This window comes from Lissotriton helveticus, chromosome 9 (genome assembly GCF_964261635.1).
Source record: "Lissotriton helveticus chromosome 9, aLisHel1.1, whole genome shotgun sequence".
NCBI lineage: Eukaryota > Metazoa > Chordata > Amphibia > Caudata > Salamandridae > Lissotriton > Lissotriton helveticus.
Window position 1 is genome coordinate 633,034,042 of NC_136070.1, and position 25,814 is coordinate 633,059,855.

The window sequence follows — 25,814 nt, forward strand, 5'->3', positions numbered from 1 at the left end:
GGGTATGAGGCGTCATCGATTCTCCTCTTCTGGGTTGGTTACGTTTCGTTTCGATTGCTGTACCCTCCTTGTGATGGATGCTCCTGTTTTCTCCTGTACTCTCGCCACGGGACTCCTGTTTCGACGTGGTCCTCTTTCCTTCGTTTTGTGTTTTATTTCCTTTTATTATTTTTCTGTTTTGTCCTCCTCCCCTCCCCCTCCTTTCCCTCTTTTTTTCCCTTTTCCCGGTCCCCCTCCCCCCCCTTTTTCAAAGGTTACTATGATGGGTTCGTTTTGATGTGGTGTTTGTCCGAGCCCTCTGTCCTGGTTTGGCTGTGGTTGGGTGGTGGGCATGTAAAGATGGTATTGACCGTGTGTCGATTATGTCTAAGATGTCCCTGTTTCCCGGTGTGTACTATATTGCCTCTCCTGTATTGCGGCCCCATGCCCCCTTATTGTCGCTGAGGAGGGTTGTGGGACTTCGGACGCCTTTATATTGAAAGTGAGCCTATCGTATGCCTAATCCCCATATTATAAAATTAACCTTTTTTTGCTCCTGTTTGTTGGCCGTCTGGTTCCTAGGTGTCTTCTCCCCCCTTTTTACGATTGTTTTGCCTTTGCCTTTGCTGCTTGAATCTGTGCTATTTGCCTTGGAACCGGTGACCGTTTTACATATTGATGCCGGCCGATTCGGTTGTAGGCCTCGAATTGTATATCCTTTTGATGCTTATAAAGGTTTAAAAAAAAAAAAAAAAATTACAAAAACGTAACTACACTTCTCAACATAAACATATTTTAAAAGCCCCATGAGACTAGCAGTAAAGAGCGAATCAAACCATCTTCTTGGGCAGAACACCATATTTCACAGAGGAAGCGCCTGCCAGAGGAGCAATTCAATTTGAAGATACTTGAGAAGTATTTAAAAAAATAAAAGGAGAAAGCTACTTTTATTTTCACAGTTTAGAGCAGAACCACTGACACTGGGGAGCTCAGACACTTGTGGTTAGTGAAGTCTTTGGCTACGTTAAGGGCACATACACAAAAAAAAGCATACCATGCACCTCAAAGTCATTTACCACTACTTTAATACATAAAGTAAGGTCTGTGGGGGCAAAATGAAAACCACACAAAAAAGCCTAAGTGTATCGATACATTAACAGTCAATATCAAAAGAAATGGTTATTTGTCGCAGAAGGCGTGGTACATGAAACTGCACAAAGAAAGAAAAATCAACATGTTCTTTAAAATGGAACAGTACAACGTACACAAAGTACAGTAATCACCTTCAACGGATCACGTCTGAAAGTGAACAATCTCAGGAGAACGGATAGGAAATGGATTCTTTCAGTGACCTTTTTTTATTTGTCTGGCAACCTAGTAGCAGTAGAGCCCATAGCACAGGGAAATATGAAGGTGGACTGGTCCACATGGTAATGGGATGGTTTCCCAAATGGGCTGATTTCCCAACTCTCTAAGAAGATTTTTCCCACATATGCCATGCCACCTTTAAGGACAGCATATCTTAAAATGGATAATTTCGTTTACAGAGTTAAACAATCTGAGACCCCCCCCCCCCGTGCATGTACAAAAATCCAATGTGCAATGGAAGAATAGTTTCACACAAAACCAAACATCTGCATACATTTCAGAGAAGGGTGCCATTATTTCATCCCCACTACAGACTGAGGATGAGCATCGACTTGAGAATAGTGACCAACATCAGCACCTGTGAGTAGAAAAGAATGATGGACTGAGTTTAAGGTGAATGGTGGGATGATCAGATTGTGCTTTTAATATGCAATACTATTGAAATGTTAAGTATTACTGAGCGCAGCTGCTCCATTCCAAGGGAATGAAAACCAAATAGGCTATTGTAATAATGGCTTGAAGAACCACTAAAGCCATTTAAGGTTTTTTGATACAGAAGTAGGCACAATTTTCTTTAACATGGGTACTTCGAGTTATTGTGCAGATTAAAAAAAAAAATCACTTGTGGGGTTTGTGATGTGGAAAAGCTTCAGCTGGTGTGTGAGAAAAGCTTCCAATTAAAGATTTTAAAGTTATGCTTCTGTGTAGACAGAACCAAGAGGCTCAGAGATGCAAGCTTTATGGTAACGAATTGCATGGTCAGTCCGATTCCCCTTCATGTCAAGGCTCAGTTGTAATCCACATGCGCAATCAGAAGCGCAGCAGTCAGCCTAATGACACTGTAATGGGAAACTTAGGCCAGTTCCATCTCAGACTCCTGTGCAATTGGGGTTCAGGTTGGAAGTAAGCTCCCAAATCATCCCATATTCGAACCTGGCATCTGAAAATAAATTTCCTATTGCAATCACCAGTGCTGTCAAGTCCAGGTGCCAGTCTAACAATCCTTTCACAAGTGAAAGCTTCAGTTTGCTGTAGAGTGGTTTTTGCTGCTCCTCTGACAAAGTGGGTGAGACGTTAAGTAGAACAGTTCTGCTTAGCATGGTAGACCCACTAAACCCCGCCCACCTTGCCACCTTCACACAGTCATGACAAAATCCTCAACTATTCTTGTAACTCAATTGTGTCCACAATGTCACAGACATTGATCATCATACATACAGTATCTGTAATAGATTTTCTCACCCCTAAAAGCCCTTGCTAGTAAACATGATAATCCTGTGGGACGAAGTGGTTACTGCTGGAGTTTGAAGCACTTAGATCAAACAATAATCATAAATCACTAAGTGAACAAGGCAGAGTTGGGTCATTGACCTCCCGCCACAGTCTGATAGTCTCCTGAGGTGTTCTCCTGTGTATCATGATCAAGTCTCTGTAGGTGCAGAGATTCTGTTTTTCCTTCTCTGAAAAATCAAAGGTCATAAAGCCATGATGGATCTGCGGGTCTACCCCGATGGCCTTCAGGCACATGCCCAGAAAAACATCATCAATGGGAAACAGCATAATGTCTTGTGTGACACGGTGGAGCCGACTAGCCATATCCCGTGTGAAGAGGAGCCCACCTCCACCTGCATATGGTGGGTAGTTACTTTTGTAGAAGCTTTCTGGGATAAAATACTTTAACTTGCGATCGCGTATGGGTTTGGCGTCCCTTATGACGTTGCCCACAAACAGATTCTCTTTCTCACTAGCATTCAGACCTGAAATGTACTTAGAGAGACTGTCTGTTGACACAAAAATATCTTCATCACCCTTGAAGATGAATTCCACTGTAGGGCAGTTACCCTCTTCCAACCATTGGAAGAAAAGAATATCCTTAAGAGTCAAATTGAAGAAGGTATCATGGAAGTCCCATAAGAGGATGTCCCCATGCTTGCGTCTCTCAAAATCCAAAAGAATAGTCAGGTTTGGGTGGCCTCCCTCTGGGTCCTGTCTGCCCAGAAGAAAGACAGTCTTAACTGTCCAGTTACCAACCTTGCCACTGCTTCCCCAAGTGTCACGAATAGCCTGTCGTTGATTAAAGTTGCCAACTTGAGATTTGATGGCCATAAGAAGCTCAGGTTTGTGATGACAAACCTTTGGCGCATCTATGAGCAAGGAGTAATTTCGACAGTGCATGGACAGAACAAAATCCTTCATGTGCTCTGGGTATGAAACAAAGTCATGGATTTTGGAGGTGGCGGACCTAAATTGGTCACTGCAGCTTTCTGGCCAAGTGAGGTTCAATACTTCAGTAGTATTCTTCAAGATAGGGTTTCCCCGCCTATCCACATATAGAGTTAGCAGCTCCCACAATGGCAGCTTGGAGAAATCAACCTTCTGCCACAGGTTGTCCTTCAGGGTAACAAATTTGTCCTGTCCAGCACTCTTGCTGCTGCTCTGCTTCTTGGATAAAGACACCACAGTGTACACAATAATGTTCGCAGCAAAGAGACATGTCAACCAGACGTACAGTTTAGCAATTCGGACACTCATATCTTGTGCCTACAAAGAAGAAGAAAGACACATTTTAGACAACTGTTGCAGTTCCAAATGAGTTTCATATATTTAGGTCCATGAATATTACAGTTTTACAGCATGTCTTCAGTGTACCCAGTATGGCTGCCTTACATGCAGTTAAATAAAGACTGGAAATTTATATAAAAAGGTTAATGAGAACAATGCTACATTATGCTCAGATAAAAAGTAAGGTAACTGGATGTATGTTTTCAGAGAACTGGCATTCAGAAGATAAGATTTTCATTGCACATCACAAACAAGGGGACTTATCAAACAGTGACTGTGACAGCGAGGAAAATTTGTTAACTCGTTAAGCATTTTTTTAAAATCACAATTTAAGTTTTTATTACAAATACTGTCTATCCCTGACCCATTTACTCCAGTGAAATGTGATTGTTAAATGGGAATGCGAGGAATTGCCCTTATTCGGTACTCCAAAACAACCATTATAGGCACCCTTGCCTACAGCCTTGGGACCACACACCAGCATCTGAAACGACATGACAGATTTATTGTCCCACTGGCCCATCGAGTACAAGCACTACACCTTCCTCGAGAACCTCAACTTTCACCTGGACAACCCCACAGACACCAACTCCACCAACCTCCTGGAATGAATGGACAACATTAGCATCACTCAGCTGGTAACAGACCTCACAAGTCCAGCATGAGTGAAAAACACACATGCCACAGAACTCACATGGACAGACCACTCCATTGTCCATCATAGAATCACTGTGTACCACCTCCAACTCCCCCCCCCCCCCCACCTCCTTCCACAGCTGGAGTAAAGTGACACAGACTTAATGGATGGACGCTCTCAACACCACCCAGCCGGACGCCGCAACCAACCTTAAATGGCAGACCAGAACTTCAACACCTGGATTACCAACGCCACAGACCTAGCCGCCTCATCAAAACAGTCAAAAACTGCAGATCCACCAAAGATGCCATCTGGTACATACCAGAACTCAGGACAATGACATGCAGCTGCAAACAACTGGAGAGAAGAAAACTGCGCAGCAGCAGCAGAGACGCTACAGACCGAGCTACCTTCAAGTCATCCCTCAACGAATACCACCCAGGACACGAAAAAGGATGCCCTTGCAGACTGCATCAAGGCAAGTGGCAACCACACCATGGAACTCTTCATCATCGCCAGAGAGTTATACTACCCACAAGCCACAGAGAACACAATTCCTCCTTCACAGGAACTCTGCAACGATCTAGCGTATCACTTTGACAAGATATTTACCATCTACAAGAACTGTGAGCCCTAACTCAACAACCTCCTCACTCCCACGGAAGCTTCACCTGACCAGCAACTCACCGCAATGGGAACAGCTCACCACACAGAGCACCACAGCCAACATGAACTCCATCCACTTGGGAGCACCCACAGACCCCAGCCCCCACCGCCTCATCATCCTAGGAAGTTAAGAGATCAGCCACCAACTTACCAACATTCTTAACACAATCGCCACAGCTACCTTTCCCGACGCATGGAAACATGCAAAAGTCAGACCTCTCCCCAAGAAATCCTCAGTCGACCTGCGCGAATTCTACCACCCCATCTCGCTGCTCCTTTTCCCCCGCCAAAGTCCTGGAGAAGGCCATCAACCAGCAACTCACCGAACACCTGGAGGAAAAACAACCTGGAGGATGCCTTCCAATCCAGTTTCCGTGCCAACCACAGCACAAACCCTCACACACTACTCGACAAGGGAGAATCAATCCCCTGATTCTCTTCGACCTCTCCGCCGCTTTCGACACAGTATCCCACCACACACTCTTCAAGAGGCTGCACAGGAATCAAGGGAGACAAACTTAGGTGGATTGTATCATTCCTCATGGGACGAACACAGAGAATCAACCTATCTACCTTCACCTCAAAACCCACAAGCACCATCTGCAGCATTCTTTACTGGACGAAGGTTATCACGATAATCCAAATAAGATGGGTTCTTCTAATAAGCTTTATTGGAGACACAACCTGGCGTCAGTCCTTCACAAGATGCCAGGATCAACTGCCCACCTTGGAATTCCTTTTGCCCTACAATCTATAATGAACCTCCAACATAGAACACATGCAAATGGAGTGGAAATTATGATGATGTACTTGCATCATCACACATTCCTTATGGTTCGTCAGACCAACCCTCTTCAACACCTACATGACTCCTCTAGCCGTCATCCTCAGAACCCACAAGCTCATCATAGCCTAAGCAGATGATACCCAGTTCATTGTTCTCAGCACACCCCACCACCACCAACACCATCCTCCACAAAGGCATGAAGACTGTCGCAGACTGGATGAAGAACAACGGTCTGAAGCTCAACAATGACAATACTGAAGTGCTGATCTTTGGCAACCAAGCCGCTCTCTGGAATGCCACCTGGCGGCACACTGAACTCAGACCCATTCCCACACCACGGACCATCCGGCAACCTCAACATCATCCTGGACAACCAACTCACCATGAAACGACAGATCAACACAGTCTCCTCCACCCGCTTCAACACTCTCCGCTTGCTCTGAAGAATCGTCAAATGGACCCGCATAGGCACGAGAAAAACAGTCATGCAAGCCTTAATTACGGGCCGGCTGGCCTACTGAAATGCACTTGATGCAGGAACCACTACTGAAGTCACAGGAAGGCTCCAGACAAAACAGAACTCAACGGCAAGACTGATCATCAACCTGACAAACTGAACCACTTTACCCTACACCTGAGAAACCTCCAAGTGCTACCCATCCAGAAAAGATGCCAATTCAAGTTACTGACACACACCAAGAAAGCCCTCCACGACCAAGAACCTACGTACAAGAACCACCGCCTCAACTTCCACCAATCATCCAAAAAGCTTTGCTCTGCCTCCCTTGTCTTCGCACAGACACTGTGCATCCGCCATAGCTTCAACCACCTTGCGAACAAGTCCTGGAACACTCCAAATATCACCCTCGCTGATGGACTTGAGGAAGACTCAGGACCTAGCTTTTCAACAAAGCCCAGCAACTCGGCACCTGGATACCTTCACGGGTGAGAAGTACTAACCGATTGATTCCTTGGTCACAACGTGTGCAAAGTCAAGTCCTTCCTCAAAAGCCAATTTGACTCCTTTAGTTTTCAAGTTTTATCAGGTGCAGTTAGGTAGGTTATGTCTTTCAAGTGGGATTCAGGGAGTTCAAGTTTTAAGCTGTGAATTCATAAAGCAGTATCTCAAATAGTACCAATTTTTTCACCTCAAGGCATCAAACGTATACCAATGTAGTTTAGGGAATCACTTAAATAGTAACCACTTGCCAAAATGTTCACCACCATCTCACAGTTAATTACTATACAGACACTAGAAGCATACAAATACTACATTAAATAGCTATTTGATCATGTGCAAAGACACCCTCACAAAATACACCACAATTCAATAACACTACATCAACACATTTCATCAACCCAATAATTTTGATTTAGTTTCCTCAATCACCTGCCTTAAAAACGTGCTAGTATTCTTCAATGTATGCACAACATGAGTATTCGATAATAAAGTGTTTATTTCAAAATTCGTTTTACTCCGAGAACAGTAAAGTACATTCTCGCTTTGCAAATATGGCAAATGTCACAACTTTAGTCCTCGTGTGAGGCAGCAGTTATCAAATGGAGGACTATGCAAAGGATTGCAATAAGAAATGCACTTCAACAGCGATGAACTCAATATCCCTGCTGTCATGTGGCCTTACACATTGTCCAAGGCTGACAAGCTGCATATTTACAGCCACAAATTATGTTAGCATCAATACTTCATCCATGTGCAATTCACAAGTCTTAATTATTTTCTTTTTTCTTTAATGAGTCATCACATGAGACAGAATTTAAGCTTTTAGGGTTATATGCTCCTTGCATGCAATACACACTTTGGAGCCATGGCATTAGTAGTTCTGTGCATTTTAGTTAGAATCTGTCCCTCCTTCAAGTAAATAAATCCCAATACTCACTGCAGAGTGAACAATCTCTCCTGTTCTCATCACATTCATATGGTTTCTGATGACTCAGACTTCAACTTTGTCTAAGACATTGAAATATTCAAAGGATTGTCAATATAGCTTTTCCATGTAATCAGATCATCATTTGAGGTCTATATTATTATTAAAACGGTCTGAACTGGATACAAACAAAATATAGTGTCTTCCTAGAAACATCATGCAACGTTCCTAGGGAACTTCTTTTATGTTCCTAATATAACAAAATACCCTAACAAAGTTCAATAGACATACTCACAAAAACAAACGTTCAGCCTGTCTCAGGCAGATCAAAGAGACTTTTGGACACCTTAATTACTTTATATGGGGCTACAGCCATCATGCTCTTAAAAATAGGTTTTTATCCATACTTACTGAATCTACTTCAACATATCCAAGTATAATTATATGGAATTCATCCAGCTATTTAGAGCAAAACGGTGATCCCATCTCAAAATTCCTCTCAATTGAATACGGGCCTGACACGCAGTTTACATGCGTCAAAGAACCTTGCAAGAGGGGAAATCTTATTAACAATCACAATCCTATCAAAGGGCCCTCCTATATTAATAAAAAAATAAGTCTACTGACTGAGTTTAGGCAAGAGCCACTGGATAGTAGTAGTTGGTATACTCAGTCTATACACACTTCCAAAGTTACTTATCTGTTCTGGCAGCAATATACATTTGTAAAGTGAAATAAAATGGTTGGGCTGGCTTACTCTTTGACCGTTTCAGGTTGTCTTGGAAGTCACTATAGCATGATGACTGGAGGAGTGTGGCTCACTGATTAGAGCGGCAGACCCTGATGCAGAGGTCTGGCCCGGGACCAGGGTTCAATTCCCGACGTGGCAGGGTCCTGAGCCCAAAATGTCCACAGACTCTATAATTCTCGCCTCGGTGCCTATTCTAATCATGGGGTCCCAAGCTGCAACTCTGGGCAATAGTTGCTTAATCTCCACTACGGCGCCCACCCGCTGCGGGATGCCTGGCTTTCACCCTGGGGATAACCAGTAGGGGTTATCTCACAGGGAAAAGCCAGGACAGGTTCCCAAGGCAAGCGCCTTGATGCCTTCGGGTGATACGTGCGCTATATAAGTCGCAATACATACATGACTATATGGAAAAAGACAGAGTGAGATGGTAGTGCCAAGATATCGATGGGCAGGTTGACAGGCCTACCCCAATCAAGGTTCGATACCAAAGTCATGTTGAGGTCTTTAGCAAACATAATAGAAAATGGATGAGTTGATGTGGTTGACGGTAATCAAACTATTTAGTAAAATCAGATTGTGGCATGCTTAGGTTCAGCAAAAGTCATGCAAAATGTTAAAGGAACACCCTCTGCAGGTAGGCTCTGGTCGACATGAACCGAGTAAGAAGAGTTCTGATAACATTTAAAGTGTTAATTCATAGTAAGGCTTTAAACTTGCAACTTTAATTGATTTTATTTAACTATAAGTACCACATTTTCAGATTTTCACTTGTAGGGCTCAGTTGCAACAATCACCAGCAAAAAGATTAGTGGTTTTAAAAAATACAGAATACAAAGCCTGTTTCATTAAAAAGGTTTCTCTATGTGAACATTTTACAAATTATGATTGTGATAATAAACTAACTTAAACCTGGGATATAGTGAGAGAGGTGGGCGAAGTTTAGCACAGCCAGTAAGATCATTGTATTGAACAGCCAAAACAGGCACCAGCTTATTTATTCATTGTTCTTCCATGTGTAAGCTATGCACATTTTCATTGCTGTATAACAAAGTTCAAAACAAGACAATTTTAACAATCTAGAATTGTTTATTAACACTTAGGGACTGAATATGACCATGGCAGTCTGGGAACCGCCATTGCTTTCTGGTGGTCCAACATTCCGCATGCCTGGTGGTTCGACTTCCCGATTATGATGAGGGTGGTGAGACAGTCTCCAGACTGCCACCACTGCCAAGATCTGAGCACCTGCATTGACAGCAGTGGGGACAATGTCAGTCAATGTTGGCGGTGCTGGCATGGGCACCGCTGTGGAATTTATGACCTGACTTTCTGCCTACCTTTTCATGGCAGGGACCCTGCCACAAAAAGGTGGGCAAAAGTTCATAAAAAGAGAACCATGGCGAATAACCCCATGTGGACTGTGGCCGGGGCCCATGTTGTGCCTCCCTAGGTCAGTCCGGTTGGTGCACACACTGTTTGCCATGCACAACATGTGGCATGGGAACAGTGCGCCTGACTTGCAGGAGGCGCAGCAGTGCGGCTGGCACTGGCTTCTGGCTCCCTCCTAAAGCCAAAGCATGCTGCCTCTCCATGGCCACTGAAAAACCGCTAGCACTTTAAAGAACAATCATATAAACAAAAAATAATCTAGAATAGAATATTCACAATATAGAAATGGTTCAAACACAGAATCATCTTCCTCTTTTACATGCTGCTCCTCACTCAGAAAAGTAGCAGTTGATTTTCCTTGTTTGTTGTACCCTTATTGATGTTAATTAACTGACTGTTTGGTTTACAATCCATGTAAAGGACTCCTTTGACCAACTCTATTCCTTCTTTTCTGCTATTTGTTTTTTTTCCTAACTTCACCTGGTTTATTACTGGCTTTGCTATCACCACTTAAGTTAGTATATGTCTTATATGCCTTAACAGCTTTTGTTTCGATCACTTACTTGCTCTTACTCTTTTGTTTCGGTCAGGATCGCTGTAACACCACCATCCCTGCTTGGGTTTGACAGAGTCAGTGTGTTGGGTCCCGGGGGGACTTGGCATGCGCCGATGTCCCCCTGGGATGGTTCGCACAATGCGACCTCCCACGGGAGGTGATTGGTCGGTTGGGGTTGTGGGAGGGGCCTAGCCGCGCTCGGGGCGGGAGCGGGAACAAGACATCACTCGCTGCGAGTGAGGAGGGCGGCGTGTCGTTTTTGGTGTCAGCTAGCGAACTCCTGTCAGAATTTGACTGGAATCAGCTGGACAGCGGAAACAAGTGGCGGAAGTCGTTTTGTCGGCTGGAGTGTGTTTTCCAAGTCAGTGTGGTGTACATTCTGACATTCTGTGAGGAAAAGTACTTTTTTCCTGTGAAGAAGCCCGACGATGTCGGCGGAAGAAATCGCTAAGGAGGCAATACAAGCCTTGGTGGCGGTGGGGCGCACCGACCTCTTACGCCCTGGAGCTCTGGAAGAAAGAGTTTTCCCAGAAAAACGGCCGCGTCGCTTGGCAGCTGAGGGGGTGAGTCGTGCGGTGGCGGCATGAATGACAGGGGTGAGCCACCCCTCAGAGAAGATTGGTGAGACCTCTGTGGCCCCCTTTAGATCACGCAGAGCGCGCTCCGCAGGCAGGAATCCTAGGGGGAAGAGAGCGACGCTTCGCTCTTCCTCAGCCCCGGTTTTTGTGAGGCAAACTCAATTGGTAATTGTACCTCAGGGCAGAAAGAGAGCAGGAAAGCGTGGTGGAAGGGCCGGCATGCCATTGGTAAATAGGCAGCAGCATATGGCATTGTTAATGAATCCCATGAGCGGCAAATTTTGCCAGGAGGACAGTGTGGCTCCGCAGGTGTCAGGTGTTACTTTAAGGCAGGAAGCGGTTTGCCCTGAAAGCATTACCACATTGTCATATTCTGTGGGTGCCATGGACAGTCATGTGGATATCGCGCCTGATGTCTGGGTGGGGGAGCCGGCTACTGCGCTGGTGGACTACTCCAGTGACAGCGACGAAGGCAGTTGTCAGGAGGTCTCGTTGAGGGATGCAGTTGTTGAAAGGTGTGAGACAGTGCCACCTGCTATCGGCGGTCAGACACAGGAGAGAGCAGGATTTCAAAGGGTATTGCTGCCCCAAGCTAGAGGGCCCCCAAAAGTAGTTGGAGGCGTGGAGCCCTGGCATGAGGAGGACATGGAGGACTCTCAACTCGATGAGGATCAACAGGGTGAATTGGGCCTGAGGAGCTGTGGGGCTGGTGACAGTTCTTATTGGGGGGAGGGGTTGAGGGAGAAGGTTGCTGTACTCAAGGACAGTGATGTGGTGGTGGTTTATCCGGAGTCCAGGCCACCTCCGCGTTGCCCTCAGGTGCAGTTTGATTCGCATAAGGGTCCGCATCAAGGACAATGGGTGTGGGTCAAACATGTAGACTTTCACAAGAAGGTTTTATCCAGAGCACAAGGGTCCCAGGTACTTGGTAAGTTAAAGGCGGTTCCTCGCTGGAGCGGCGGGAACTTGTCAGCGGACGCTGATCACAGGTCTTTGGGTCAGAGTTCAGCTTCTGGTTTGGCACAGTGCGTCTTTTGATACTGTTCATCAGCTCCGTAGCGAATCCGGTGCGGATTTTGGGGCATCATCGGCCGGGCGCTCAAGTCAGAGGCCTATGTCCAATTGGGTAAGTTATGATGGCGGCATTGGCGATGGCGCAATGCCTAGCACTAGTGAAGATTTACATATGGTTCAGGATGATTATATTGAATTTGATGAAAATGACAAAGAAAATGTGGATAACTCCAGGGAATGGGTGGCAGGGGCGGCTTCTGGGTGGGGCGGGCATGAGTTGGGAGTCAGGGGGGGGTGGTTATCTCACATCTTCTAGTGTGTTTCAGAGAACTGGTGCGATTTTCTCTGCGGATCGGGGTCGACGTGGCGGTCATCAGCATCATGGTCTGAAGGAGTTTCAACAAAGGGCTTCACAGTTGCCATCAGGTAAGGAAGACTGGTGGTCTGCGTGGACGCGGCCTCGAGTGGGCGGCTCAAGTGTGGAGCCAAGGGAGTGTGGGCCTGACGGGAGGGCGTCGGTGCAAGGTGGTGGGGGTAAAACCTCACAAGAAACAGCATAGTCAAATACAGAGGGGTCTGGGGGTCACTTGGAGCGGGTTGGTGGTGCTAGTCCTGCCTCCTCTGTGTCGGGTGCGGTTCAGGGGTGTGGTCGCACCAAGTTACCTTATATGGGAGTGGCCATGCCTCTGGGCATGCATTTGTCACAGAGGACAAGACAGAGAATTTGGAGTCACGACTACATAGACGTTTTCCGTCTATTGCATAGGGACTTGCAAGCTAGGGAGGGATCAAAGGAGGAGGAATTAGAGTTGTCTCGCCGCACCAAAGTGCCGAAGACCATCGAAAAATTGGACGGCCGCTTTTATCATATATGCAAGTGTTTATTGTGAGCAGTATCCAGAGCGGGCGGTGGCAATATTTAAGTACATTGATCTCATCAGGAGGGCACATTTGCAGGCGGGAGGCTATGCCTGGTTGAACTACGATGAAGAGTTCAGGGCTAGAGTGAGCTTGTTCAACGATAAACCATGGGGTGAGGTGGATCAAGAGCTGTGGCTCCAATGGATGTCGGGACATCAGGTATCAGCTACAATACATACAGCTAGTGGTTTGCCCATCCAGTATCGGCCCTTTCTCCAGCGTCCCGCTCCATTGGGGGCGGGTGGGTCGGGGAGGGGACATTTGCCTGCCACAGGTGCGTGTTGGGGATTTAACAGAGGTACCTGTGTCCGTCAGTATTGCAGATTCAAACACGAGTGCGCCCAGTGTGGGGGTCGTCATGCCATTTTCCAGTGTTTTCCAAACCAACACCAGGGGGAGCAAGGAAGAGGGCAGAGAGGCAGGGGATCCATTTCACCTCTTATACCAAAAGGCGCATACTCCAGTTAAACTTCAGGTGATGAGGGATTGGTTAGAGGAATACCCGGATAGGACAGCGGCAGTTAAACTACTTTGGGGATTTCGGGTGGGTTTCAGGATTGGATACCAAGGTCCTCGGTTGCAGCGTTGGGCCAATAATCTAAAATCTGCAAAGGAATTACCCCAGGTAGTTAGAGTTAAGTTGGCTAAGGAGTTGGAGCTGGGCAGAATAGCAGGTCCTTTTAGTAGCTGTCCATTGTCCAACCTAATGGTCTCCCCTTTGGGAGTCCTACCAAAGAAAGCCCAAGGTGAATTTCGTCTCATTCACCATCTCTACTGGCCTGAAGGACATTCTGTAAATGATTTCATCTCCGCAGAGGACACGGCGGTGTCATATGCTTCGGTAGACGACGCCTTGCGTTTGGTACGCCTTGCGGGTGTGGGTGCCCAACTGGCCAAGTGTGACATTCAGGCGGCTATTAGATTGTTGCCCATACACCCGTTGGACTTTGAGCTGCTGGGTATCTATTTTGAAGAGAAATTCTATGTGGATCGAGTATTGCCCATGGGATGTTCCATCTCTTGTTCTCTTTTTGAGATGTTCAGCACCTTTCTGGAATGGTGTGTGAGACGCAAGTCTGGGCATGAAGCTATTTTCCACTACCTGGATGATTTTCTGTTTATTGGTCAGGCTGGGAGTGGGCAATGTGCTAGAGTGTTGGCATGTTTTCAAGAAATGGCAGGCGATTTTGGTGTACCATTGGCCCCAGACAAAACAGAAGGCCCTGTGTCACAGTTAGTCTTCTTAGGCATCGAGATTGATACGGAGGCTATGGTGGCTAGGCTGCCCTTGGCCAAGGTGCAGGAGATCAGGTCATTTTTGAGAGAAGTTCTGGGTGAAAAGAAATTGCAACTCGGACAGGTTCAGCGGCTTTTGGGGTACCTCAATTTTGCATGCAGGGTGGTGAGAGCAGGGAGAACCTTTTGCAGACGTCTTGGTCTTGCTATGTCGGGGGTTTCTTTGCCGCATCACCATGTAAGATTGTCCAACAAGGTGAAAGAGGATTTGATCATTTGGCTGAGGTTCTTAGACGAATTCAATGGTGTGTCAATTTTGTTGAAGACGACACTGTGTGGCAAGTCCAGATTTTTTCGGACGCGGCAGGGGCTCAAGGCTTTGGGTTGTTTTGGGAAGGGCGCTGGTGCGCTGAGAGTTGGCCGCAACATTGGTTGGAACAAGGGCGCAGTATCGCCTTCTTGGAATTCTTTCCGCTACTAGTGGCATTGCAGGTGTGGGGAGATGAATTCAAGGACCGTTGCGTGTTGTTTCACATCGACAACATGGCAGTGGTAAGTTTGGTCAATGGGCAGAAAGCAAGAGATGTGAGAGTGCTTCAATTACTGAGAGCTTTTATGTTGCAAATCCTCAAGATGAATATTGTTTTTAGAGCCAGGCATATCCCTGGGGTGAACAACTCAATCGCCGATGCTCTGTCTTGTTGCAATTGGCAGAAGTTCCGGTCTTTGGAGCCAAAAGCAGACAGAAGCAAGACGGCGGTTCCTCCGACCATCTGGGACCTGGGGGAGTGAGGATTGTGACACCGGTGGAGCAGTCTATTGCTAAATCCACGCGCAGTTGTTACCAGCAAGCGTGGTCGGAATTTGTCAATTATGCTTTGGCACACGAACAGGATGGCTCAGCAGTTGAAAATGAACAGTTTGTTAAAATTTGCATTGCATTTGTATGATAAAGGTTTGTCGCATACCACGATTTCCGGCAAGTTAGCTGGAATCTCCTTTTATAGTCAATTATTGATGGGTAAGGAAGTTCAGATTGGGTTTTTGTTGAAAAGGATGCTGAAGGGGTTTGGGTGTACTAGGGGTGCTGTTAATTCTTTGAGGGAACCTATTACTTATGATTTGTTACGTAGAATCTTAAGTGTTTTGCCTAGCTGTTGCTATGATGAATGGGAGCTAGCCAGGTTCAAGTTGTGTATGATCTGGATGTTCTTCGGGGCTTTCCGGATTTCGGAAATGTTGGGTTTAAGGAACCAATTGGGGATTCAGACATCGGACATTCGAGTGGGGAATGGGGAAGTCTTACAGATCAGGTTGAGACAGTCAAAGACAGACCAAAGAGGGGTGGGAACTTGGATCAATTTGAAAACAAGCGGGGTTGCGGGTTGTTGCCCTGTGGGGGAGTGGGATTCCTTTTCGAAGTCTGGAGTGTTCCGTGCTGGGGTTATTTTTTGCCACGAACAAAGGGGACAGTTGTCTGGTTTTCAGTTTTTAGGAAAGGACTTGCATTGGTGGGTGTTAATCCTCAACTCTTTGGGACACATTCCTTCAGGATAGGTGCGGCTACGGAAGCGGCTCGTTTGGGATGGGGGAGGGAGGAGATACAGCACATTGGGAGGTGGAAGTCCAATTGTTGTTATAGATATGTTCGTTTATAACATGCATTTCTGCCTCGTATTTTTTGTAATTGTGGGTTTTTGCATCATAGGTCGAGTTCTGGAATTCCTGCGGAAAAAACGGACATGGATTGTGGGCCATTCATTGATTAAATGGGCATCAGTTTTTGCAGAACAGCAAATCTGTGGAAGGGGTTTGGGTTTGTATGGAAAAGATCACGAAGTTTTGTGGAAGGGTGTGGGTGGTATGAGGTGGAAAGACCTTTTCCCGTTACTGTCAAAAATGGCTGCTGAGTGGGGAATTCCGGATCTTCTCATTATACACCTGGGTGAGAACGATTTGGTGGAACCGTCAGGCCTTACCTTGATAAAACAAATTAAGTTGGACCTGGCAGTGCTGAAACAAAACTGGGTTGGAACAAGGGTTGCGTGGACTGGTTTTGTTTACAGGCACCAATGGAGAGGGGCGAGGCTACACTCAGCGGTGGAAAAAGCCCGCGGAAATTGAACAGAGCGATGGCAGTGTTCTGCAAGGCAATGGGTATCACGGTATTGGTACATGAGCATTTTTCGAGTGAGATGCTCCATTTATTCAGGTGCGATGGGGTACACCTGTCGCAGATGGGTCAAAGTTATTACCTAATGGAACGGGATGTCCTGGCAAAACTGTGGGGGGTTGATCTGTGGTGTTCTCACAAAGCAGTTAAAAAAAACTAATAAATAAATAAATAAATAAATAAAAGCATTTTGTGTTTGGTTTTAAGGGCGGGTTTTTTGGGTGGGGCAGGAAAACTCTGGAGGTTTTCCTGGGTGGCGTGTTTTGGGGGATAGGAGAGTATGGAGCGGACATATCCTTTCTCTCTGGGGGGTGGGGGGAGGGTAGGTGGTTAAGGGTAAAGAAAATTGGAAGAAAAACTTTGGTTGGGATATATATATATATATTCACTGAAAAAACCATAGGTTATAGACCATATATAGTTAGGAATTAGCATTTAAAAAACCTTATTTTACTCACACAAAACCATTGAAATTCCATATATAGTTAGTTGTACTAACTATATATCGCGCACCCGCAATCCACTGCTGATCATGTCACATATTACATCATTCATGACATGGTCAGTGACATCACTGATGACATCACTGATGACATCTCAAATGACATCACTGATGACATCACTGATGACATCTCAAATGACATCACTGATGACATCACTGATGACAACATCCAGTGACTGTATGTTTCTGTAAAGTTAAAATATGTCTTACGTATTGAAGAATGAGTGGATTTAGAAGTGTCTGGATGAAGGATTTATTAGGTGCATGACTGACTGTATGAGTGACTGATTAAATGTGTCTCACTGAGTGCATGGGTTAGTGACTAAACTGTCTTAATTTGTGCATCATTATGTCTGTTGTTCTGTAAACTGCTGCATGTGTTGATCAGTAACTATATGAGTAACTATATGGGTTATTGGTTGATTGCCCAAGTATTTGTATGGGAGACTGAGTGTGTGTGTGGGTGGCTGGGAGGTGTATAACTCTGTGCATAGATGTGTGAGCAGTTGATTCACTAGATGTATGGGTTCAAAAGTGCATGTGGAAACACCTGTATGGGCGGTTGACTGTGTGCATGAGTGTATTGGTGAGTGAATGGATATCTCAGTGCTACATGTCAAAGTAAGTACATATGTAAAACAAAGTACATGTGAGAGTTGGCATATATAAATAACTGTGCATGAGAGCTAGTGAATGTGTGAGTGGCTGTATGGATCATTGTGAACTTGTATCAGGGATTGTATAAGGGAGTAAATATGTGTTAGTATATGTTTGAATAAGTAAGGTGTGTATAACTGTATAGTTGAGGAAATGGAGGTGTGATTGATTCTTTCCATGACTGACTAGGTGTGTGAGTAACTCCATGGATGAGTGACAGTCTGTGAGTGTCTGTTTACACTGAGTGTATCTAAGGTTATATTAGAGTCTGAAGAGGTTCATCGTATTATCACATGAATGATGTCATCAGTGATGTGATCAGTAATGTCAAATGAGATGTCATCAGTGATGTCATTTGAGATGTCATCAGTGATGTCATTTGAGATGTCATCAGTGATGTCATCAGTGATGTCATTTGAGATGCCGTTAGTGATGTCATCAGTGATGTCATCAGTGATGTCATTTGAGATGTCATCAGTGATGTCATTTGAGATGTCATCAGTGATGTCATCAGTGATGTCACTGACCATGTCATGAATGATGTAATATGTGACATGATCAGCAGTGGATTGCGGGTGCGCGATATATAGTTAGTACAACTAACTATATATGGAATTTCAATGGTTTTGTGTGAGTAAAATAAGGTTTTTTAAATGCTAATTCCTAACTATATATGGTCTATAACCTATGGTTTTTTCAGTGAATTTCATTGGTTTTTTAAAAGCTAATATCTGTAGCTGTAAAATGTATTCTTCTTTAAATCCAAAAATATATTTTATATGTTTATTAATAATTTTTTTTTTTAATATTTTTTTTTATTCGCTCCCGGTTCGCGAACCGGGAAGCTTCCCGTTAGCTCATCTTGATGCCGCGACCCAGTCCGCGAACCGGTAAACGTTCCGTTTGCGCAACTGCCGCGTTAGAAATCAACATCGTGACGCGTCGCGGAAGCGCGACGTATCACGTTGTCGCGTAATGCGTCTTATGACGCGCCGCGTTAGCGCACCCGGAAGTGCTCCGGTACGCGAACTGAGACGCGAAGCGCAGCTCCATCTTGTATCTTAATTCAACCGAAACACAAAATGGTGGACTCCCGTAACGCTTCAGGTTCGCGTACCGGGGCGCTCGCCAGTTCGCGTACTGGGGCGCTCCCCGGGAAGCGCTTCATCAAAAAAAGGTGGGAAAGTAATTTACAGAAAAACGACTGGAGACACTTTCACCAAATATAGATTAGCTCATACTACATACCAATCCCTATCATTTTCACAAATTTGATTGAAATTCCATTTAGCCATTTAGCCTGTAGACCTCTCTAAATACCGTGAGGTAAATTACTTCACAAAACACACCTGAAGTGTTGGAATTGACAACCAATGAAAATGTTACTTTCATTTTCTACTTTTTTTACCTGACATTTGATTGGTTATATACCTGAATATATATAAAGGAAGAGAAGGAAACACAGCCATTTTGACTACTACTTCTTGTTGTACATTTCAATTGGATTTTCACTAATCACTTCAACTTCTTTGTAAAGGTAAGTTGTTATTTTTAAAACTGAAGTATATTGTGCACTATAAGTTAATATGGTAAACTTTTTCTGATAGTTATATACTATCCCTCTGTAGTAGTTATAGATTTAGATAGACTTCTCTGTTATAGTTATGGATGGAGTAAGGCTTCTCTTGTATAATTATGAATTTACTTACGTTAAATCACATACACTTTTTTATATTCCTACTTCCACTCTGATACTATACACTGCCCAAAGATAAATTCACTGATAAAAACTGCCTATCTAAAATTAATCCCAACAGTGCCCTATCTCTACTAATATATTTTTTTTTTAATCCAAATTTCAGGCAAAATGGAAGTCGAACACAAAGTTTCATTTCAAATTGTCCTGCAAGAGAGCAGCCAAGAAATAATTGATCCAAATTATATAGAATTTATGGATGAAACTTGGGACCAAGAACTACTGCAATGTGTGCAAGCAGTAGATGACCTTCAAAATGAGGACATTTTACACCCTCAGAGATTACAAACTATGTTCAATGAAAATAATGACATTTCAGACAGTGAAATGTTAGAAAGTTTATTAAATTTTGAAACACAATCACAATAATAAATAATTGCTTAAAAAATAAAGAAATTAAAAAATAATCAACAAAACCAACAATCAATTAACATACAGTATTTGAAAAGTCTATCATTCTTTTTTCCTTATAGTACGCTCCCCAGAACGCTTCCCGGTTCGCGAACCGGGCGCTCCCCACGCAAAAAAAAAAGCCTCCACATCAAACCTAGGGGGTCAGGGAGGATCTACTATGCCCCCTTATGGTCATTTCCCCCTTTGTTTTGGCCTCCTCTTGTCTCTCGATCCTACCGAGAGACAAGATGGCGGCCGCTCCGGACTGTTTAGAATGTTGACAGACACCGGAGAGCCAATCAGCTTCGCGAAGTTCCGTTACGCGTCAAGTACGCGAACCGGAGCGCTGCCCAGAGCGCGCTTACAGATATATATCTTTTTTTGAACGTTAATTTCTCAAAATCCACTGGAGCACATATATTGAGACCTAGCAAAGGCACATCGGGCTAACAGTCCCTACAATTTTGCCAAGTTTCGTGCAAATCCATTCAGCCGTTCGGGCTAAAAGTGAGGCCAACCGCCCTATGGAAATTAACATTGGAAAAACACGTTTTGGGACCCCCCTTTTTTCTCGGCCCCCCCTTGACGAACCCCCCCCCCACGGGCGGCTCAGAAACAAAATGTTCCATTTTCCTGAAAATTTCAGCCAATTCCGTCCACAAACGCCAAAGTTATTAGACATAGAATTTTCAAAAATCCCATAGGGAAAAAATCCTAACTATATATACCTACTGGCGACCGCCAGTAGGTAATATATATATATATATATATATATATATATATATATATATATATATATATATATATATATATATATATATATATATATATATACACACAAAGTTTTGGAGTTTTGGAAAAATGAGGAAATCATTGGGGAATGTGATGGAAAAACAGTTGTGGAAAAGTTTTGGGAAAAAGGTACAAAGGTTGGTGTTTTAATTGCGGAGTTCTGTCTTTGGCTGTCCTAGTAATAAAGTGACCTTTTATGCTTTGAACAGAAATGTGTGGAGTGTCTTTATTGTGCGATAACATTGCCCAAATCGCAGCTTTTCCACGCTCCTACTGCGGCTGCAATGGGCCTCTGATGCCTCCCCCAAAATCTGCACCATATCTGCCTCACAAGGGAGTTGGAGCAACATAATTTTAGCTTCACCCCTAAACGTCACGGAAAAGTAAATCTTCATGTGCATTTAACACTTTCGACACCCAGTGTGTATTAACATCATAAATGAGTGGAGTATTCAAATGTATTTCTGAAATGCTTAATCGTAGAAAGTTTGAGATTTAGTAACGTACACATATTAAAGTTAGAGTTAATCATGACATAGTAGTTCCATGTCATGACACAGGGGCAAGGATTATGCTATTCTTTCTCCTTTAATTTCAACAGCAGCCTTTTTAAATAAAACAACAACCAATACAAGGACTTAATATCCTATGAAGCCCTAGGAAACCATAACGTTAACAATAACATCTCTTGTCCAAACAGGCATCTCCTGGCTCCATAACTGTTGTTGACCCTTGCTGGACTCGCTGCTGCAGCCATAGTCAGTTAAGTTTCCTCAGAGTTGTAGCCTGATTCGGAATTAAGGGTTTTTATTGCCTATGTGATATTAATTGCCTGATTGTTATTTAATAAAGAAGCTTCCGCTTCGCTTGCGAAGCCTGCTCGGTCACTCCTATGTGGCCGCAATTGAATTTTGTATTGGCGGGATAGGAGTGCGCTGCGGTCTGCCAGCCACCAGAGGGCGCCCCTCCCCACGTCCTCCAGGACGCTGGTCTCTCACCTAAGGCGGGACGGAGTGCGCATCAGTTGCAGCCATTACCGATCATCTCCATCTGCGTTTGCTGTAGCGAGCTGATCTCTCCAACCAGCCTAGAGTCACAACACTCTTCGAGTGACTTTACAGGCTTCTCCAGCCGGAGTTGTGTTGGCAGACCCAACCAGGCTGTGAATAATTATCTGCCCGTACAAACGAACGGCGCTTTGTCTGCCTAGGTCATACAGATCATGAACACTGTGAGTGGTCAGGGACTTGGGCCCCCCTCCCCCTTCTTTTAAGGCCTGCGCACGTGCATGGTTTCAACCCTACACGCACCCCCCTCTCCTACTCCCTTCTCAGGGATTTTGAACTTCAGTTTCCAGCCCAACCATATAGCCATCTTACCTGGTGGGTGGCCACCATTCCACTTACCTGATTCCTACCTCTAGCCCTCAGATCCCCCGGAAAGTTTTCTACAATGGAGGATTTTGACTACTACTATGAGGAGGATGATACCCAGTACTTTCCAGTAACTGATGACTATTGTGACGTGGTGGATGCCTCCATAGTCAGGGCGGTCCCAGAAGTGGTGGTCCCTTTGGATAAGAGACTAATGAATCTGGTACATAAGTGTCTGCAACCCCTCGACCCCAGGAAAGAGCTACCCGAGTCTTTGGCCCCCAAACCTCCGGAGCAGGCCCCCCCTCTGAGAATCTGCGCAAGTGCCCGCACCCACAAGGGTGGGGACCTGGACGCTTTGGCTAGATTGAAACAGGCGTTCTTTGACACCAAGCCCCACCCCCGCACCAGCAGGCAAAGCCCTGCAAGACCTTCCGCCCCCCCAGCAGACAGGGATCGACTGCCTCTTCACAACTCTGACAAGTCCCCGGCAGGTCCGATGGAGACTCGGACAACGACCATTCCTGGCGCCCCTCTCCCTCCCTGCCCCCAGACCGACGCCAGTGCATTTAATCCCCATGTGATGCCCAATCGGATCTCCTGGATCCGGTGTAGATCCTACACCCACCCCCCCAGTCTTCAGAGTGGTTCCCCTGTGAGAAGGTAGCCAAATACGTGAAAGACCCTAGACCGGGCGTTCCGCTCCCGCCTCAGGGATGAATGTCCTCGCTCGTCCCTCGACGGTAAAGTGGCAGTCACCCCAGAAATGGACGCCAGGATAGCGATTTTCCTGACTAAGTACATCAAGGACCCGAAGAAGGGCATCGAAAGGTCCTGGTGGGCCTCTCAGGACAAACGGTTGGATATAATGGGTCCCTTGGCAAAGATCTTTGATATGGCGGAGGACGCAAAGGCGTGGAGCCATGATCCGGCCAGATGTCATCTCAAATTTGGCGCAAAGACCTATAATATTCCTGGTAACGGCAACTGCGCTATCTCCACTGAGAGGTGCAGGTTGCTGTGCATCAAACTTGACGCCAAGCTAGGTGAGCTAGCCAGGTCACAAGCAGGCCAGGTGTCTTAGGTCGGGCTCTTCGGCAACCAGTTTGTGAAAGAGCTCAGCAAGTTTGTCTCCACCTTCAGCTCGCTGGACAAGGCCCAGTCCACAGTGAAACACATTTTCAATGCGCAGGTTTTCTGCGGGGCCAGCCGTGATAGGGGCGCTCGGCTGGCCATTCCTCACAAACAGCTTCCGGTAGAGGCCAACAGTCACAGAGGGGACAGTGGCAGGATTAGTTACGCTTCGGGAGCTTCTACTCACCAGGTGCCACTCCTGGCACAGAGGTTGTCGCAATAGTGCCCGCGGCGGTGGAGCTCCGCCTCCCATGGGGAGTTATTCACTTATCACAGGTCGTTGCTTGGGGGGCAAGTTGGCACAGTTCATAGACAACTGGCAGGCTCTTATCACTGACGCTTGGGTGCTTCAAACGGTGCAAGGATTCCATATAGAGTTCCACGGCTCCCTCTTCCAGTTTTACCCTCCTACACCGATCCATTTCTCCGGCAGGGAATCTGCCCTCATCCAGCAGGAGTTGCAGGAACTCTTTTCTGTTCCTCCCCCCATCACTGGGGATTTTTGAGCAATTGGTTCTTGGTGCAAAAACAAGACGGGGGTCAACAGTCGGTGATAAACCTCTGAGAATATAACAAGTGGTTGGTCTAATGCCTCTTCAAGATGGAGGGCATTCACCTGCTCCGCGACCTCTTGCGTCCCAACGACTGGATGGTCTGGCTAGACCTCAAGGACCCTTATGTCACGGTCCCACATTTTTCCACCATACCATCGCTTCCTCCAGTTTCTATGGCAGAGCCAAACATTTAAGTTCACCTCTCTTCCCTTCGGCCTGTCATCGGCACTGTGGTGGTTCACCAAGGTTCTGCACCCGGTGGTGGAAAGGTTGAGAAAGCAGGGTGTCCGGTTGATTGTGTATCTAGGCGACATGTTGTTCATGAACCAATGTCCCCATGCGTTGTCTCAGCAGTTGCAGTCTGCAGTAAATTTCTCCCAATATCTGGGATTCGTGATCAATCAGGCGAAGTCCTGTCTTCTGCCCTCTCGTTCACGAAACCTAGAAAGGTAATTGATTGACTCGGAGGAAGGAACATCGAGCCTCCTGTTCCTGAAAATGGCAAAAATCTATAACGCAATACGGCAGATTCTACGGAAACCTCATACCTCTCTGTGCAGCATCGCCAGGGTAGTAAGTCTTCGGTCAGCCTCGATCCAGGCCCTCTTTCCGGGCCCCCTTCATATTTGGACCCACTAGAGACTCAAAGCGTAAAACATGCACAGGGGTTTAACATACGCCCAGCAGGTACCTCTTTCAGAGGAGGCCACGGAGGAGCTTCATTGGTGGCTCTCCCACATGGGAGGCAGGGAACAGACGGGCCATTTTCGGCTCCAACCGGACCAGGTAGGTCGTTTTTTCAGGGGGGCATCTCTTCCATGCCCTCGGAGTTAATTTTATAATAAATCCATCACGGTCATCAGTGTGGATTAATTATGCTGCAATGTTTAATACCAAACTTCTCCATCTTCAGTAAAGCAATCATGGAGCTGTGGAGTTTGTGTTGACAAACTCCCAAGCCCATGTACACAAATGGCTTCATTGTATTTACAATGTCTTTAATAGCACAGACACTGAAGGGGCATATTGCTCATGCAGCAGTGGGAGAACATCCAACCGACCATATGGAAGTAATTATTTTCAAACAGGGAGTCGCTTTAGTGTCCCATTGGCTGCTAACATGTACAGAGGTTCACTCCTTAACTACCCGCACTATGATTGCCCAGCAGGGAACCTATTTAATGTCCCAATCATTAATCACTTTGAACCGCTGTCTGATCTGGGGTGGGTGGATTGACAAACAAGGGATAAAGCTATAGTGAACAGCAATGAAAACTCTCTGTCTACTTATGCAACGCCTTTACAAGCGAACTTGGGGCCATTGATGACCAAAAAGGATTATTTACCTGTAATCCCACATATAGCCCTCGGTTGTGACATGCCAGCAACTATAACTTGTCTCTCGGGTGGGTTGGCTAAATCACCTGGGAGCACATGTTTAAAGTTTGTAACTTGGAACATTGCTGGCTTAAGAAACAAAATCGATGATCCGATTTGGAGAGATTTCATAGGTGCAGCCGACATTATTGGGCTTCAAGAAACATGGGACACAGGAAATATCCTCAGCTTAGATGGTTATTCTACCCACTTCATCCCTGCAGTAGCATCCAACATGGGGAGGGCGAAGGGTGGGCTGGTCATATTAATTTCTGCTTCCACCCCTGGCACCCATACCCTACTGGCTACAGGGTCGCCATACTGTATGGCAGTACAAATTGCTCGCAAAGGGGCGGGCAATATCTTGATTGTTAATTTTTATACTCTTATGATAGAGCCACCACGACTGATCACCTGGTCTTGTTAAATCTATTCTTGGCAGATTATAGGGAGATTAATAATAATCTTTGTTCCATTATAGTTCTGGGCGACTTTAATATTCGTGGTTGCCCGGATAAATGTCTGTCATTAGACCAACTAGGTCCCTTAGAGCAAGGTGATACTCACTTTGAGCACTTCGCACAAGGAGATATTCTTGAAACAATCCTGGCAGACAATGGTCTGATGCTCCCATCAAGGGAGGATGAGGAGATACCCACCTTTAAAGGGCAGGGAAGCCAGTCGGTTATTGATTATATGTTTATTAGTTTAACGCTGGTGGACAAGATACGTGGTTACTCGGTGGTTTGGTCACATTATTGTGACCATAATCC

At 45.4% G+C, this 25,814-nt stretch overlaps 1 protein-coding gene across 1 annotated transcript in view; it reads right to left on the reverse strand.

Annotated features, from left to right (window-relative positions):
- Window positions 1–1,049: 1,049 nt before the first annotated feature.
- The window catches only part of LOC144781719 (N-acetyllactosaminide beta-1,3-N-acetylglucosaminyltransferase 2-like), a 67,333-nt gene continuing 42,568 nt past the window's right edge, over window positions 1,050–25,814 (reverse strand). The window contains exon 2 of the mRNA XM_078660695.1: window positions 1,050–3,888. Within this exon, the coding sequence (XP_078516821.1) occupies window positions 2,677–3,879 (1,203 nt within the window). The 5' untranslated portion in view covers window positions 3,880–3,888 and the 3' untranslated portion in view covers window positions 1,050–2,676. The remainder of the gene's footprint in view (window positions 3,889–25,814) is intronic.